The sequence below is a fragment of the Rhinolophus hipposideros genome (genome assembly GCF_964194185.1).
Source record: "Rhinolophus hipposideros genome assembly, chromosome: 21".
Lineage (NCBI taxonomy): Eukaryota > Metazoa > Chordata > Mammalia > Chiroptera > Rhinolophidae > Rhinolophus > Rhinolophus hipposideros.
In genome coordinates this window covers 7,307,117-7,320,464 of record NC_138067.1, presented here as the reverse complement: position 1 = coordinate 7,320,464, position 13,348 = coordinate 7,307,117, and the positions used below count along the sequence as shown (strand labels likewise).

General features: G+C 37.6%; 1 protein-coding gene across 3 annotated transcripts in view; it reads left to right on the top strand.

Moving 5' to 3' along the window:
- Positions 1 to 13,348, top strand: part of RPGRIP1L (RPGRIP1 like) — an 89,440-nt gene that overhangs the window by 63,936 nt on the left and 12,156 nt on the right. For 2 of the 3 annotated variants that reach the window (XR_013992087.1, XM_081030353.1), the window contains exons 23-24: positions 6,256 to 6,439; positions 12,521 to 12,605. Coding sequence is in view for 2 of the 3 variants with exons in the window: in XM_081030353.1 (XP_080886479.1) it covers positions 6,256 to 6,439; positions 12,521 to 12,605 (269 nt within the window). In the remaining variant the exon portion in view is untranslated. Of the gene's footprint in view, positions 1 to 6,255; positions 6,440 to 8,791; positions 10,862 to 12,520; positions 12,606 to 13,348 lie in introns of those variants that run through there. The other variant, XM_081030354.1, reaches the window with a different exon arrangement.

Sequence of the window (13,348 nt, the reverse complement as noted above, 5' to 3'; positions counted from 1 at the left end):
GACAGTGACACTGTTCTCAAAATAAGCGCCCCCTGCCCAGCACCACGTTGGTCTCCATCCCGGAAGCTGTCAGGATTTGTGTCGTCTGCTCCATATAGGTAGGACCTTGTAACGAAGAAACATGAGAAATGGTAGGTTCCTGCCCCTGAGGGGTTGGGTTTGTTGTGTTTTGTTTGTAAAAACATTATTCCTGTGACAGTGTGAGTTTCTATTTACTCTTCTCCCAAAGAGCTGTTAGGTTGGTGCAAAAGCAATTGCGGTTTAAAAGGTTAATAATTGCAAAAACCGCAATTACTTTTGCACCCACCTAGTATTATTTTTTTAAAAAAAACAAAGACTTTTCCATCAAAACTTGTATGAAGAATAGAGATGATTCCTCACAAGAGGAAGCTTTGGGGCCTCATGTGAGGTGGAGGGGACTTGTTCCGAGTCTGTGAGATGACTGCCCCCCCCCCCCCCCCCCCCGCGCCTGAAATGAAGAAGGGAAGTTGTGAGAATTGCCACTAATCAGTATGAGTTCCTACCATACTCACATTTTGCTGTCAGTACCAATGGCAAGTTTGATTTTTTTGGAACCAACAATTTTGAACTTGTCTTAGAACTCACCCCAATTAAAATTTAGCTCTTAGGAGGCCCAGACATAGACCATCACCTTCTATTTCCATTTTGTCTCTATTGTGTTGTCATAAAGTACCTAAGTTCTATATACTGAGGCTCCTACAGGCAGACTTTACTTGTATTTACACACACACACACACACACACATAAATCATTTCTATGGTGATAAAAATAATGCTCGTGTAAATTCATATAACCATCTGGGGAGTAATTTGATAATCCTGTGAAGTTGAATCTTAAGACCCAGCAATTCTTCTCCTGAGAGAATCACTCACGTACACAAGAAAACATAAAAAGATATTCAAAGCAACATTGTTTGCAACAGCAAAATTGTTCATCAGTAGAGAAATAAATGGACTGTCGATTATATATGTAATATAAACCTATATAACAGTTAATATGAATGAATTATATCTTAATTATAAACATGAATAAATCTCAAAACATAGTATTGAGTGAAAAAACAAAAATTGCAGACTGATCAGTAGAGGATGATAGCTCTCCTATAAAATCTCAAAATGGAAAACAATACAGTGCTGTTTGTGGGTAAATACATATGAAGTGGAAAATACAAAAGTCTGTTTGGGAATGAAAACACAGCCACTTCAGGATAGTGGTTACCTCGGGGGAAGTAAGGAAGGAGGGGAAAGGAACTGGGAGGTGAGGACTTTACATCTGAAATATTTTAGTTCTTCAACAATAATAATAAAAACGGTTTTAATCAGATAGAGCAAAATGGTCGCATCTGTTTAAGATGTTGAGTACTTGACTCTGCCAAATTATTCTCTATACTTCATAATTTAAAAAGTTAAACGTTTATTCATTGTAGAAGTTTAAAATGAAATAAAACTCACATGTAATCTCACCACAGCTAGATTTGAATCTAACTGACTGAAACAAGTTGCGAAACCTTTATCATAGGCCGTTCTCAGTTAAGCAGCACTGTGTTTAAGGGCTGTCAAGTCGAATTAGGTTTTAGAAGCCTAACAATCCAACTCCAGTGTGGCCGCTATGATGGTTGAAACCAGAGGAAGAATTCCGCATGATCCTCTGAAGTAAAACGTAAAAAACCTAAGCATGCCAGTCAGAGCCCAAGTAAACACTATAGAAAAATATGGCCTGCGATGTGCATTAGCATCGGTTAGGAAGCAATAGTGGACCTGAGCCAAAACCATGGGAACTATAACTTGTTTCTCTGAGAGCAATACAAGCTGTCATCACATGTCGAGATCATTCAGTCCCATAATGTACAGTTCCATCTACACCGACAACTAAAGATAAGTTGCACACAGTTCTTATTTGAGTGACTTCTATTATGTTCGTCACAGTGAGAATTTTAAAATGCTGCTCTATATGCTGATGTTGACATCTTGCTAACTAAGGAAGCTAACAGCGCAATTGGTGAACAAGACACACACACACAAAAAGCTACTGAGAAGCAGCACCATCCCTAATCACAAAGGTTCACACACAGAGAAAAGAAACCACCGGGAAAGCCTAAAGCCGGTACTGTCCGGGCAGCTCCCCGTATCGGAAGGAAGCGTGCCCCGTAGTCACGGCCTGCCATGCTGCCGTAGTGATTCTGAACAGACAGTATGCAACTGTCTGACACGGCTCTGCTTCGTTCACTGTCATGTGAATGGTGTATTGTTTCCCCTTCCAGTTCTCCTAATTGAACGTTGTTTTTCATTTTTCATTATGAAAAATTTCAAACATACAGAGAAGTTGAAATAGTGGTACCCTATCCCCTAGATTCTACAATATTGACCTATCTCTGAGATAGTCCTATTCAATTATAATCCAGAACAGCAAGATTTCTGTGTATTTTTCAACAGTTAACAGTCACCAAGTTTGCAAAACATAATAGGCAGGATAAATATTAAAGGAGAAAACACTAATAACTGCAGCTTCACATGTGTCTGGCAATAGATAAAAGATATTCTGAGTATGTAGGAGACATTCAGCCGCCACTGACTCCATATGATTAAGTATTTATTGAGAGCCTACTATGTGCCAGATCCTGAAAAGGAAGAACAAGATAGCCTCCAAGAGCTCAGTCTACAGAGAGAGGCAGATATGGAAACACATCCACATTTGTGACCAAAAAGTGCACGAGGGCCCAGAGGAGAAACCACCTCCCCCTTGGAGAACAATAATGCTCTCGTAAAGGAGAGCCTCAGATAAATGGAATTTTGTCTGATGGAGAAGAAGATTTCTGACGCAAAAGCTGGGCAATATAAACAGCACACCACAGGTCTGGGGAAAGTGTGAGAGTGTAGGATAATAGAAAGGTTTTCAAGCAGGTGATGCCCGGTTTGTTTACACAGGGAGAGAATTCTTCCACAAGAGTAGTTGAGGCTGCAGGCAAGGGATTAGGGGCAGGAGTGCCTCCCCTCTGGTCCTGCCATCAGAGTAGATCCACTTTTTTTGAGTGTCTACTGCATACCACAGCCACGATACAATAAGCGAGATAATTGTCCCCGTGTCACTCAGCTGGTAGTCTTGTACTGTCTGTCTGCTTACAGTTTTACCAACCACTGATCTTTTATGGTGCCTCCTTTTTTTCTCCCTCCTCATTCTATCAAACTTCAGCTTCCTAATATTAGGAAGCTGCTATATTAGTTCCTCCCTCAGATCAGATGAGAACCAAAAGAAGTTTCTCTAGAGATAAAACAAAAGAAACCACATCTTGTTTTGTCTTTATAGCCCCAATAGCTGACACAATGTTTACATATCCTAAGTTTTCAATAATTCAATGAATCACGGAGATATTTAGGTAGTAAAATCAACAGGAATGGGTGAGCTATCGGATATGGTGGATGTGAGAAATGGAAGTGGCAAGAGTGACTCCAGGGTCTTGTGGTTATAGGTGGCCAGGTAGACGGTGATCTTACCACCTGAGATGGGAGATGTCAGAGGATGAATGAAGACGGGGGCGGAGGGGAGGTGGCAGGAGAGCCAGGGAGTTCGTGTCTTCACTAAGTTGGAGTTGCCCGTTATGCAGCTGATGTGCTTCTTAATCTTCAAAATTTTCACATATAATCTAGTTGAACTTTTGATTCAGGGGCATAAATACAACCAGAATCATTCCAATGTTGAAAAATAAGTTGGCCAGCCCCGTTGGCTACAATTTATGTTTAGAAAATTCTTTATTCAGAGCACGCTTCCCTAGATACATACTATTTGGAGCGTACCCCTTTTGGATTTACTTTAAGTTGATTCATGTAGCATCAAAGGAATCCAGAAATGGTAACTAATAAGCTCTGTCAATAATACCACTCAGAGAATTAAAAAGGACACATGATAGAGGTAATGAGGCTATGAGGCTGGGGCGGGGGCGGAGGGAATTTTTAAAAAAATAAAACAGGACCAGAAAGAAGATAGTCATCATAAAAAGAGTTTTAAAGCTCTTTTATCTCTTTGGATAATACGATGGGTTTTCTTGGTTTTGGTTTTGGTGGGTGGGTGGGTGGGTTGGTTGGTTTGGCAGTGATCCAAGTATCCACTTTCACTTGGAATTAGATTTTTGTGTATCGTCTTATTTGACAGCCTAAATCCATTCTGATAATGCAAGTTTTCATGTAGGGATTCTACAGTTAATATATTATTAATAAAATAACCACTTAAATAAATTTGAGTCCTCTGCTATTTAAAAGTTCATTTGTCTCTTCGTTGGGTTCTGTGATAAACAATTTTAAATTCTTATCTTCACAATGTAAAAATAACCATGTATACCTCTTTTTCTTTTTTATAGCTGTGTTTCTTTTTTATTTCTTTTGTGCAGAAGCAGGAAGTTATTATAAGATGTATTGTTAACAATAATTCCAAGTTTACCACTTACGTAAATGAGTCAACTATGCAGTTTTGCATTTGAACCAGAATGAGACAATGGATGTGTATGCAGTATTTTGACAACCACAATACATTTTAAGGGGAAAAAAATAATATGATTTAAAATATTTTCTTGACCATGTTAGTCTTCAGCAAGCAGAGAAGGTCTTTTCTGAAGTGAGATTAGACAATACAGCCAACTTCATTTTTTATGCACGTGAACGGAGAGGGCTTGAGGTTATTAGTGGAAACCGAGTAACCTTTCCAGGCTTTCATCTCTTTCTTTTCAAATTTGAATATGAAAAGCATATTCAAGTCAAAGACCATCACTTTAATGACATTTGGCAGTCATTTGATTTATTAGGTTTTAGAAAAAATTTTCCTTTAAATATTTCATCATACTATGCTAATCCTAGTAATATTGCCAGCTGCAGCCTTGTACCTGTATTAGTGGAGACAGAATGGTGTGGAATTTTCTCTGTCATCCTAGTAAAATTTCCATGAATCTACTGAATAATAAAATAACCTTATTGAAATATTCAGATTTGGGTTTTTAGTTAAAGTGTCTCAGAATACATAATAAAAGAAAATGTCTTTTGAAAGAAGGGGGTAAAATTACTTCATCAAATATTGAGGGGGTTTGACAGCGATGGAAATTGTTCTTTATGGGGATATTTTTACAACAGGATACTTACGCTTTTCAATTTGATTAATTCTATTGTATACTTTGAAATATCTAAGTAATCACTGTGGTAAAATTACACACTGATCTATATTTAACAATGAATTTCTAAAAGTTGGCCATATAAACAGGTCTTATTTTCAGGATTTTCTAATTGTTATTTGAAGTTATGTAATTTACAGTACCATGCCTTTGAATTTAGTACAATAAGCGAGGGGAAGTAAAGGGGAATATAGAACAAATTTAATATTGTAAAACCAAACATTTAACTGAGTTATCTTGGTGTGATGTAATTTTTAAGTCATAGTCTATTATTTGTTTTAAATCATTACTCCAGGAAACATAAATATTTGTGACTCCCATAATAATATCTGTGACACCAAAATATATTAAATAATAACTGAAGTGAAAATTACACGATCAAACACATATTTTAGTTAATTCTGTAAAAATTATATTAAAATAAATGGCTAGAAGATGTATTAAATTAAAATTTTATTTTCTTTTGTTTGAAAACATTACTTATTGAATGAAGTATGTTATGGCAGAATATATAAGAGAACAACTGGTAGTTTCTACTCTAGTTAATATGGATTCGCATAGCTACGTATATTAGCATAACTGCTATAAAGTACTCTACAGGCTTTGATGTCTGAATAACTGAAACTTTCTCAGGTACTGTAGATTAAATAAAAGCAGTGATAAGCATGTACTTCATTACAGTTTGATACGAGGCCCACTGATACTTGTCATTCTGAAAGCAATCGGAGATGAAGATCTCATAATCTTTACTCCTGATAGACTGCTAGTGGGTATTTATAACCTCGAATGTAAATCAGGAGACTATTGCCCTGACACTGTTAACTTCAAACCCTGGGGCATTGGAATCTCATTCTCTCTCGCTCGCTCTCGCGCGCTCTCTCTCTCTCTCTCTCTCTCTCTCTATCTCTCTCTGTCTGTCTGTCGTGAATAATCTATCATGTGTGACTAAATAGTAGTGTACCATGCGTTCCAAAAAAAGAAACCCATGGGCCTTCATGTTTTATTTAAAACTGATAGTGAAAAAGAGTAAAGGATTTTTTGTTCGTTTGTTTTGTTTCCTTGTTGTTTTGTTCTTTAAACAGACGTCAGACGAAATTCGAATTGAAATCATAGCTCTAAGACTTAATGATTCCCGAGTCACCACGGATGACACTATCCAAAGGCTCTTCGTGGAATATCGATTCTACAGTCTACCTGCCGAGGAGACACCTGTGTCACTCCCCAAACCCAAGAGTGGGCAGTGGGTCTACTACAACTATAGCAATGGTATGTGGTTCATTTATAATATAGATGGTTCTTTTTGTCTTAGCTGTGAAGAGAGCTGAAGGAACAAGGAGAAAATATAGTTCTCTACTCTTCATACAATATCACAGAAGTCCTGTCAGGATAGATTAATAAAAGTCAAACCCATAGTATAAGGATTAAAAAATTGAAGTAGAATTGAAGAAAATTCTGAAGTAATACTGAAGTTAGAGAAAACAAAAACAGTGGGAAAATAATGTTTCTAGATGTTCCTGCTATGTCATGGTATCATTTTTAAAATGCCACCTAGGTCTACAACTAAATTTAATAAAAAAATATGATATTCCAAGAGGAGGAAATGTAGTTTTTTTCATCATATGATTTCAGTGATTCAGTGGCCTAATTTTTTCAGCCTTTCTGATCAATGTGATCCCCACAGATGTTTTCACAATACATGTAGATAGCTCTCCAGTGTCTAGATGTTCAGGATTTTAATAGAATGTCGTAAAGTCCTTACAGTGTCTTTTCATCATTTACCCCACACATCCATTTCTCACAGCAGGCAGGTTTTCTCTTAATTTAGAGCTTTATGTGTCAGCTAGTTGACATGTAAGTCTACTGGACCAGTACAGACCCAATAGACAACCTGTAGATTCTTACAGTAACCAACTTTGATGTTTTTAAAATAGTATGTGCCAGTGTATAATTAGAGAGGTGTAAAAAGTCACGTTAAGTTGCCATGACTCTCAGTTTAAACTGCTTATTAAGTTCTTCTAAAGCCTATGTTAAAACAAACCATTTGAAAAAATAAAAACTAAATAAATAAATGTGTAACTCATCAAAGAAAAAAAAATAAGTATTGCATTATCTTTAGCAAAACAGGCCATCCCATGCTAGTTGAACATAAATGATTTTTCTCACCAGTTTTATAAATTGCATTTAACGAATATGTATTATCATGCTGTTGTACCAACAGCAGTATTACAAGTTTTTGTGATTACTTTTTTTTACGCTGGCACTTTTAAAAATGCGTTCATTGCCTGAAAAAGTGATGACAGTAATCACGAGGATCCAGAGATCTGGTCTCATCTTCCCCATACCCATAATTCTTACCAGTTATGTGAACATGGGCAAGATGTTTCAATGTCATGATTCCCTGTTTTCTTATCTATGGAATAAGGTGCTAAAATCCCTTCCAGCCCAAATTCCGTAATTCTGTAATAACAGGTGGATTGAGGAATCACATGAGAAGTAAGTTGTGCGGTCAGGACAAGAATCCAATCCCCCCTTCCTTTCCCTGACTTGATATAACAGAAACATTTCCAAAAACTATTTTCTCAAGCTTCGTATAGATCTTTTCACCACAAAGTACCAGAAAAATAAAATTATTATATTTGCATTTTACGCAAATTATTATATTTGCATATCCTTCATTGCAGGGGAATCTCCTTGAATCTTTGGTAAACAAGTAACTGTCTCATCTAATTATTCTAATGATTTTACCATTCACTTGTTACTTGATGTAAAAGGTCAACATAATGTAATCTTATGCCTTCAAATTTTATAAAATATTAATGAAAGTAATTGTATTTCTGAAGTGACTTTTTAACTCATATGGAAAATTTAGAGAATCATTAAGTACATGCCATCTCCTGTTTGAACGCCATACCTGTTGAGAAGTTAACTGAACCTCACAATGATTTCACCCTGCATTAGGACTTGAATCTGTTCTAAAGGGGCTTGTATGCCGAGGCCTAAAATAGGCATATAAAATGGGAGGTTGGAACTAGTGACCCCCAGGACTCATAACCTAATTCACTCTTTGTGATGAGATGCTAATACCAGTTTCACCTGCACAAAAAAGATATCTTTTTGTGGGCTACTAACACTGGAAAAAAAAAAAAAAAAAGCCCAAAGTTGAATTCACTTGCTAAATAGTGATAGCAAGAACAAAACAATTGTATTTTATTAGGCTTGAAAATTTTGCTGAGAGAATGCTGAGAAAGCAAGAGAATAGTTTGGAAAAAGATAAGATTAATGGTAGATCTGAAGAATGTTGTCTGGGCTGAATAAAGCCTTGGAGGGAATTGACAGTGAGAAGAAAAAAGATTAACGAAATTGTCCAAAGTTTTTATGAGACTTATGCAGATCTGGGCTCTTAGTCTTTGAGCATTGAACATCTATCTTCTGGAACAATTAAAGTTTAATTCAGAATATGAAAGAGATGCAGGACTTCCGATTTTGTTGCTAATAGGAGGAGAAACTTGGCAAAGATAAGGATTCAGGGGATGAGAACGCTTTGGTAAAAACGATATTTGAGATTCAAGGTCATCAACCCTTTATAATTAAACCATCTGCGTTTCTTACTTCTGCCAGATGACATTGATAGAGAATATAAGGATATATCCAACTGCAGGAGTGAGGGATATGTTTTTAATGGTAAGACAGTTCAAAATCAGCTCAAGTATTTGGACTACTGGTTTGTATCTTTTTGAGACATATGCTTTCAGTAAGTTTATGTCCAAATCTAGCAAGTCCTAAACAAATGTGATTTCTGATGAGAATGAAAGGTAAGTAGCTTAACTTTTGGAGAGTTCTGATACTGGTCATAATTACCAGAATTGCTTTTTAAAGGATGTATTTGAATTTTTGAAATTATAGACCTTGCTTATTAAATGTATTGGGGTGACATTATACTTAGTAAAATTATACAGGTTTCAAGTAATTTCTATAATACATCATCTGTATTTCACATTGTGTGTTCACTTCCCAGAGTCAGTTCTCCTTCCATCACCATATATTTGACCCCCTTTACCTTCTTCTCCCACCTCCCTTCTACCTTACCCTTTGTGTCCATGAGTTTTTGTTTGTCTTATTCGTTTGTTGCTTTCAGTTTTATATGCCACGTATGAGTGAAATCATGATTCTCAATTTTTCCTGTGTGACTATTTCACTTAGCATGATAATCTCAAGATCCATCTAGTTTCAGAACACAAAATGGATGTCCTTGGTACCATGACCTAATTAGAGGTGGTCATGTGTCCCTACTTCCCACATGTTCAACACAAAAGTGTTCACTAGGTCCTGATCCCATTCAAGAATTGGGCAAAGGGATGTCAGACTCCACAGAGGCTCTCAGTGTGTGACGTCCTGACCAGCAGCAGCATCTGGGAAGGTGTTAGAAATGCAGGTTCTTAGGCCCTGGCCAGACACACTGCAACAGAGCATGGTGTGAGCTCGGTATCTGCATGTTAGCAAGCCTTCCACAGAATTCTGATGCGCATGAAGGACTAAGAATCATTAGGCTAGATTCACACACCCAGTCTAGGCCACGTTTGTACCAGCAGTTTTAATGTGGTGCATCTTTGGAGAATTAAGCTTATTGTTAAGTAGCTTGAGTTTCATCAGAAAGGAATTGTAAAAAGTGTTCAGCCGAGAGAGTTATTTAAGACACCAAGACCAGGTGTTTTTAAGCAATATCTCTTCATGAAAGATGAAAGGAGAATAAGATGTCTCCCACGTACAGTTCTGGAACGCTCTCTCACACTCCAACCTGTGCTACCCACACGGTTGCGGCTGAAACAACAGCAGGAAAAGTTTTGGCTTCATATGGAAGGAGGAGAAGTTATACCATGGAGATTAAGAAGGCAGGCTCCGGAGTCAGACATTGCTGGAGTCAAATTCTGGCTCTGCTGCTTTCTAATGAGGTAGCCCCGGGCCAGTTACCTGCCTTCTCTGTGTCTGTTTAATCATCTGTAAATCAGCATGGTTCTTAACACGTGGGATTACAGTAAGTAAGTTGTATGTAAACATCACTCAATAAATGGTGGCGATCTCACTCACACACACACATACAGACACAATGGGATATCATTTAGTCTTAAAAAGGAACGAAATTCTGACACATGCCATAGATGAACCTTGAAAACATTATGCTAAGTGAAATAAGCCAGACACAAAAGGTCACATATTGTATGTTTCCACTAATATGAGGTACCTAGGATAGTCAAAGTTATCGAGACAAAATAGAATGGTGGTTACCAGGGGCTGCATGGAGGAGGGAGCAGGAAGTTAATGGGCACAGAGTTTCAGTTTGGGATAATGACAAAGTTCTGAAGATGGGTGATGGTGATGGTTGCATGACAGTGTGAATGCACTTAAGGCCACTGAACTGTATGCTTAAACTGGTTAAGATGGTACATTTTGTTATGTATATTTTACCACAGTAAAAAAAATTGTTTTCCAAGCTATGGAGATTCACCAGAACTGGTCTAGTTTAATTGACTCCTAATTTGAATGCTGGACTTTGAATTCCAAAAAACTTTGAGGTTTTTTTTTTTAATCACTGATATTACCCTTGTCTTCAAACAATGTATATATCATGATAGTTAATGATACTGTATTGTATATTTGAAAGTTGATAAGAGAGTAAATCTTAAAAGTTCTCATCACAAGAAAAAAAAATTTGTAACTATATGACGTGATGGATGTTATCTAAACTTAATTGTGATCATGTCACAATATAGACAATCAAATCATTATGTCATAAATCTAAAACTAATACAATGTTATGTGTCAATTATATCTCAATAAAACTGAGACAAAATTATCCAAAAAATTATCACAAGAAAAACAATGTAGACCATTATGGCTTTTAAAAGCTTTAGAACTCTGAAGTCAAAAAGGACATGGTCTTAACCACACCTTGTATTGGAGATGAACCACAAAAACAAAAAATTCCCATTTGAAAAAAAAGGTTTCCATTTAGCTCAGTGAACTGGTGGTCAAAATGAAGTACATCTCCCCAGCATTAGTGGAACTCATCCATTAGCATGACTTTTTTGAATCGATAAGAAAACACTATATTTACAAAATACTCTGAACCCTTTGTCTTTTTCGATTCCTGTAAATCTTCAGTGACCTATATCATTAGTCCCATTTACCAATATGGACTGCAAAGAGCAGTAAGCTAAGGTCACTGTTTAACCTTGGTTCTTACTGTTCTCAGATCACTAACCCACCCCTCCAGACACCTGTGTGCCTGACTCGGTGTTGGCACGGCTTTAATGTTTGCTCAACTGAGCCAAACGATTAAATCAGTTGATAGCATCATAATTTGAGATCGAACTGAAATTGTCCAGGGAAACATTCTCAGTGTGAAATAAGTTTGTTCCCCGTGGAGCCTGGCTTTAGAATTGTCATGGTATCTTTCACTCTTTGTGTACTTTTGATCGGGGTTAATCTCAAAGTTGAGATCTGGTCACAGGGGAGCCTTTTACCTCCAAAATGGCATCTGAAAAAAAAGAAATGTCTTCAGAAGCTAAGGCATGGCTGAGAGGCCTCCATGCTGAGAAAAAAATAATCAGGATGAAAATTGGAATGTTCTCACCCTGAGATACCAATTTCCCCAAGTGCCGACGCTTATTTACAGTTTCAAGTGTTCACCGGCTTCTTCCTGGTGGGACTTGAGATCAGTTATCTGATCTCCTATTTCAGCTAAGTAAAGTCTGGCCACATTCCTGCATGCCTACATGGACCTTTAAAAACCAAAGACAAACTTCACACCCTAGAAAGCCTCTCTGTCCCTCACCCCCCACCCCGGCCCACGTCAGCCTGTGGATTTCCTCCAGGCAGCACACTAGATGCCTCTTTTATTGCGTGTTGTGGCAGGAGAGAAGGATTAAATTACCGTCGCTGTCAGGAAGGACAAGCTCTCTGCCATGCATTATCATTATCACTCTCTTCTCGGGTGAAAGAAAATGCAGTAAATCCCTCAAATACAAAACAATAAAGACCGCTGTCTTTTACTGTCATGACTGCCAGTGCCGGTAACAGGCGGTGACAGTGACGTGGCACCTTAGATGTGGCTCGTGTCTTTTCTGACAGTGTGCACAGAGACCTGCCAGCGACATGACATTAGATCACATGACCATTCAGATTTGCTTCTAGCTTCCAGAGCTGCTTTCTTTTCCCAGGCGTACAAGGGAGGTGGCATGATTTGCGTCTCTAAAAACAGGAATTTACACAAATACAGAATGGTACTAATATAGCATATTCCTGAGTGACTTCCTTCTGTGGCTTTGTTTTTTCTTTTTTTTGGTATAGTGATCTACGTGGATGAAGAAAAGAACCAAGCAAAGAGAGACATCTTAAAAGCTATACTACAAAAACAAGAGATGCCTAACAGAAGGTACATTTAAGCCTTCTAAATCATCTGATGGGTTATGTAAGGTAGATCTCTGTAGCGGGGCATGGCGAATAAAGCACAGGATGAGGCATCACACACCATGACCCCAGTGGGTCTCTTTCCTCTTAGAAACAGTAGCCCTTCCGACCAGACAGAGGAACTGCATGGAGCCCATGGGGCTGTGAAAACCAAAACACTGCACCGCACATATAAAGTGTCCCATGAGTGCAACTGTAAAGAGCCTAGCAGCGGTCCCGAGGACGGTGTGCTCTGCAGTCAAATGGCTTGAGCATAAATTCCTGTTTCATCACTTACTGGCTGTCTGACCTCGGACCAGTTACCTAACCACCCTGTGCCTCATTCTCTTCATCTGTAAAATGGAAATAATAATTCCACATAGGATTGTTGTAGAGATTAAATGAGATAATACATGTAAGGTGGATAGGTCAGCACCTGACACATGCCATGTTTCCCCGAAAATAAGACCTAGCTGGACAATTAGCTCTAATGCAACTTTTGGAGCAAAAATTAATATACGACCCGGTCTTTTATATTATATTACATTATACTATATTATATATATTATATTGTATTGTATTGTATTATATTATATTATATTATATTATTATATTATAGACCTGGTTTTATATTATAGTAAAATAAGACTGGGTCTTACCTTAATTTTTGCTTCAAAAGACACATTAGAGCTGGTTGCCCAGCTAGCTCTTATTTTCGAGGAAACACGG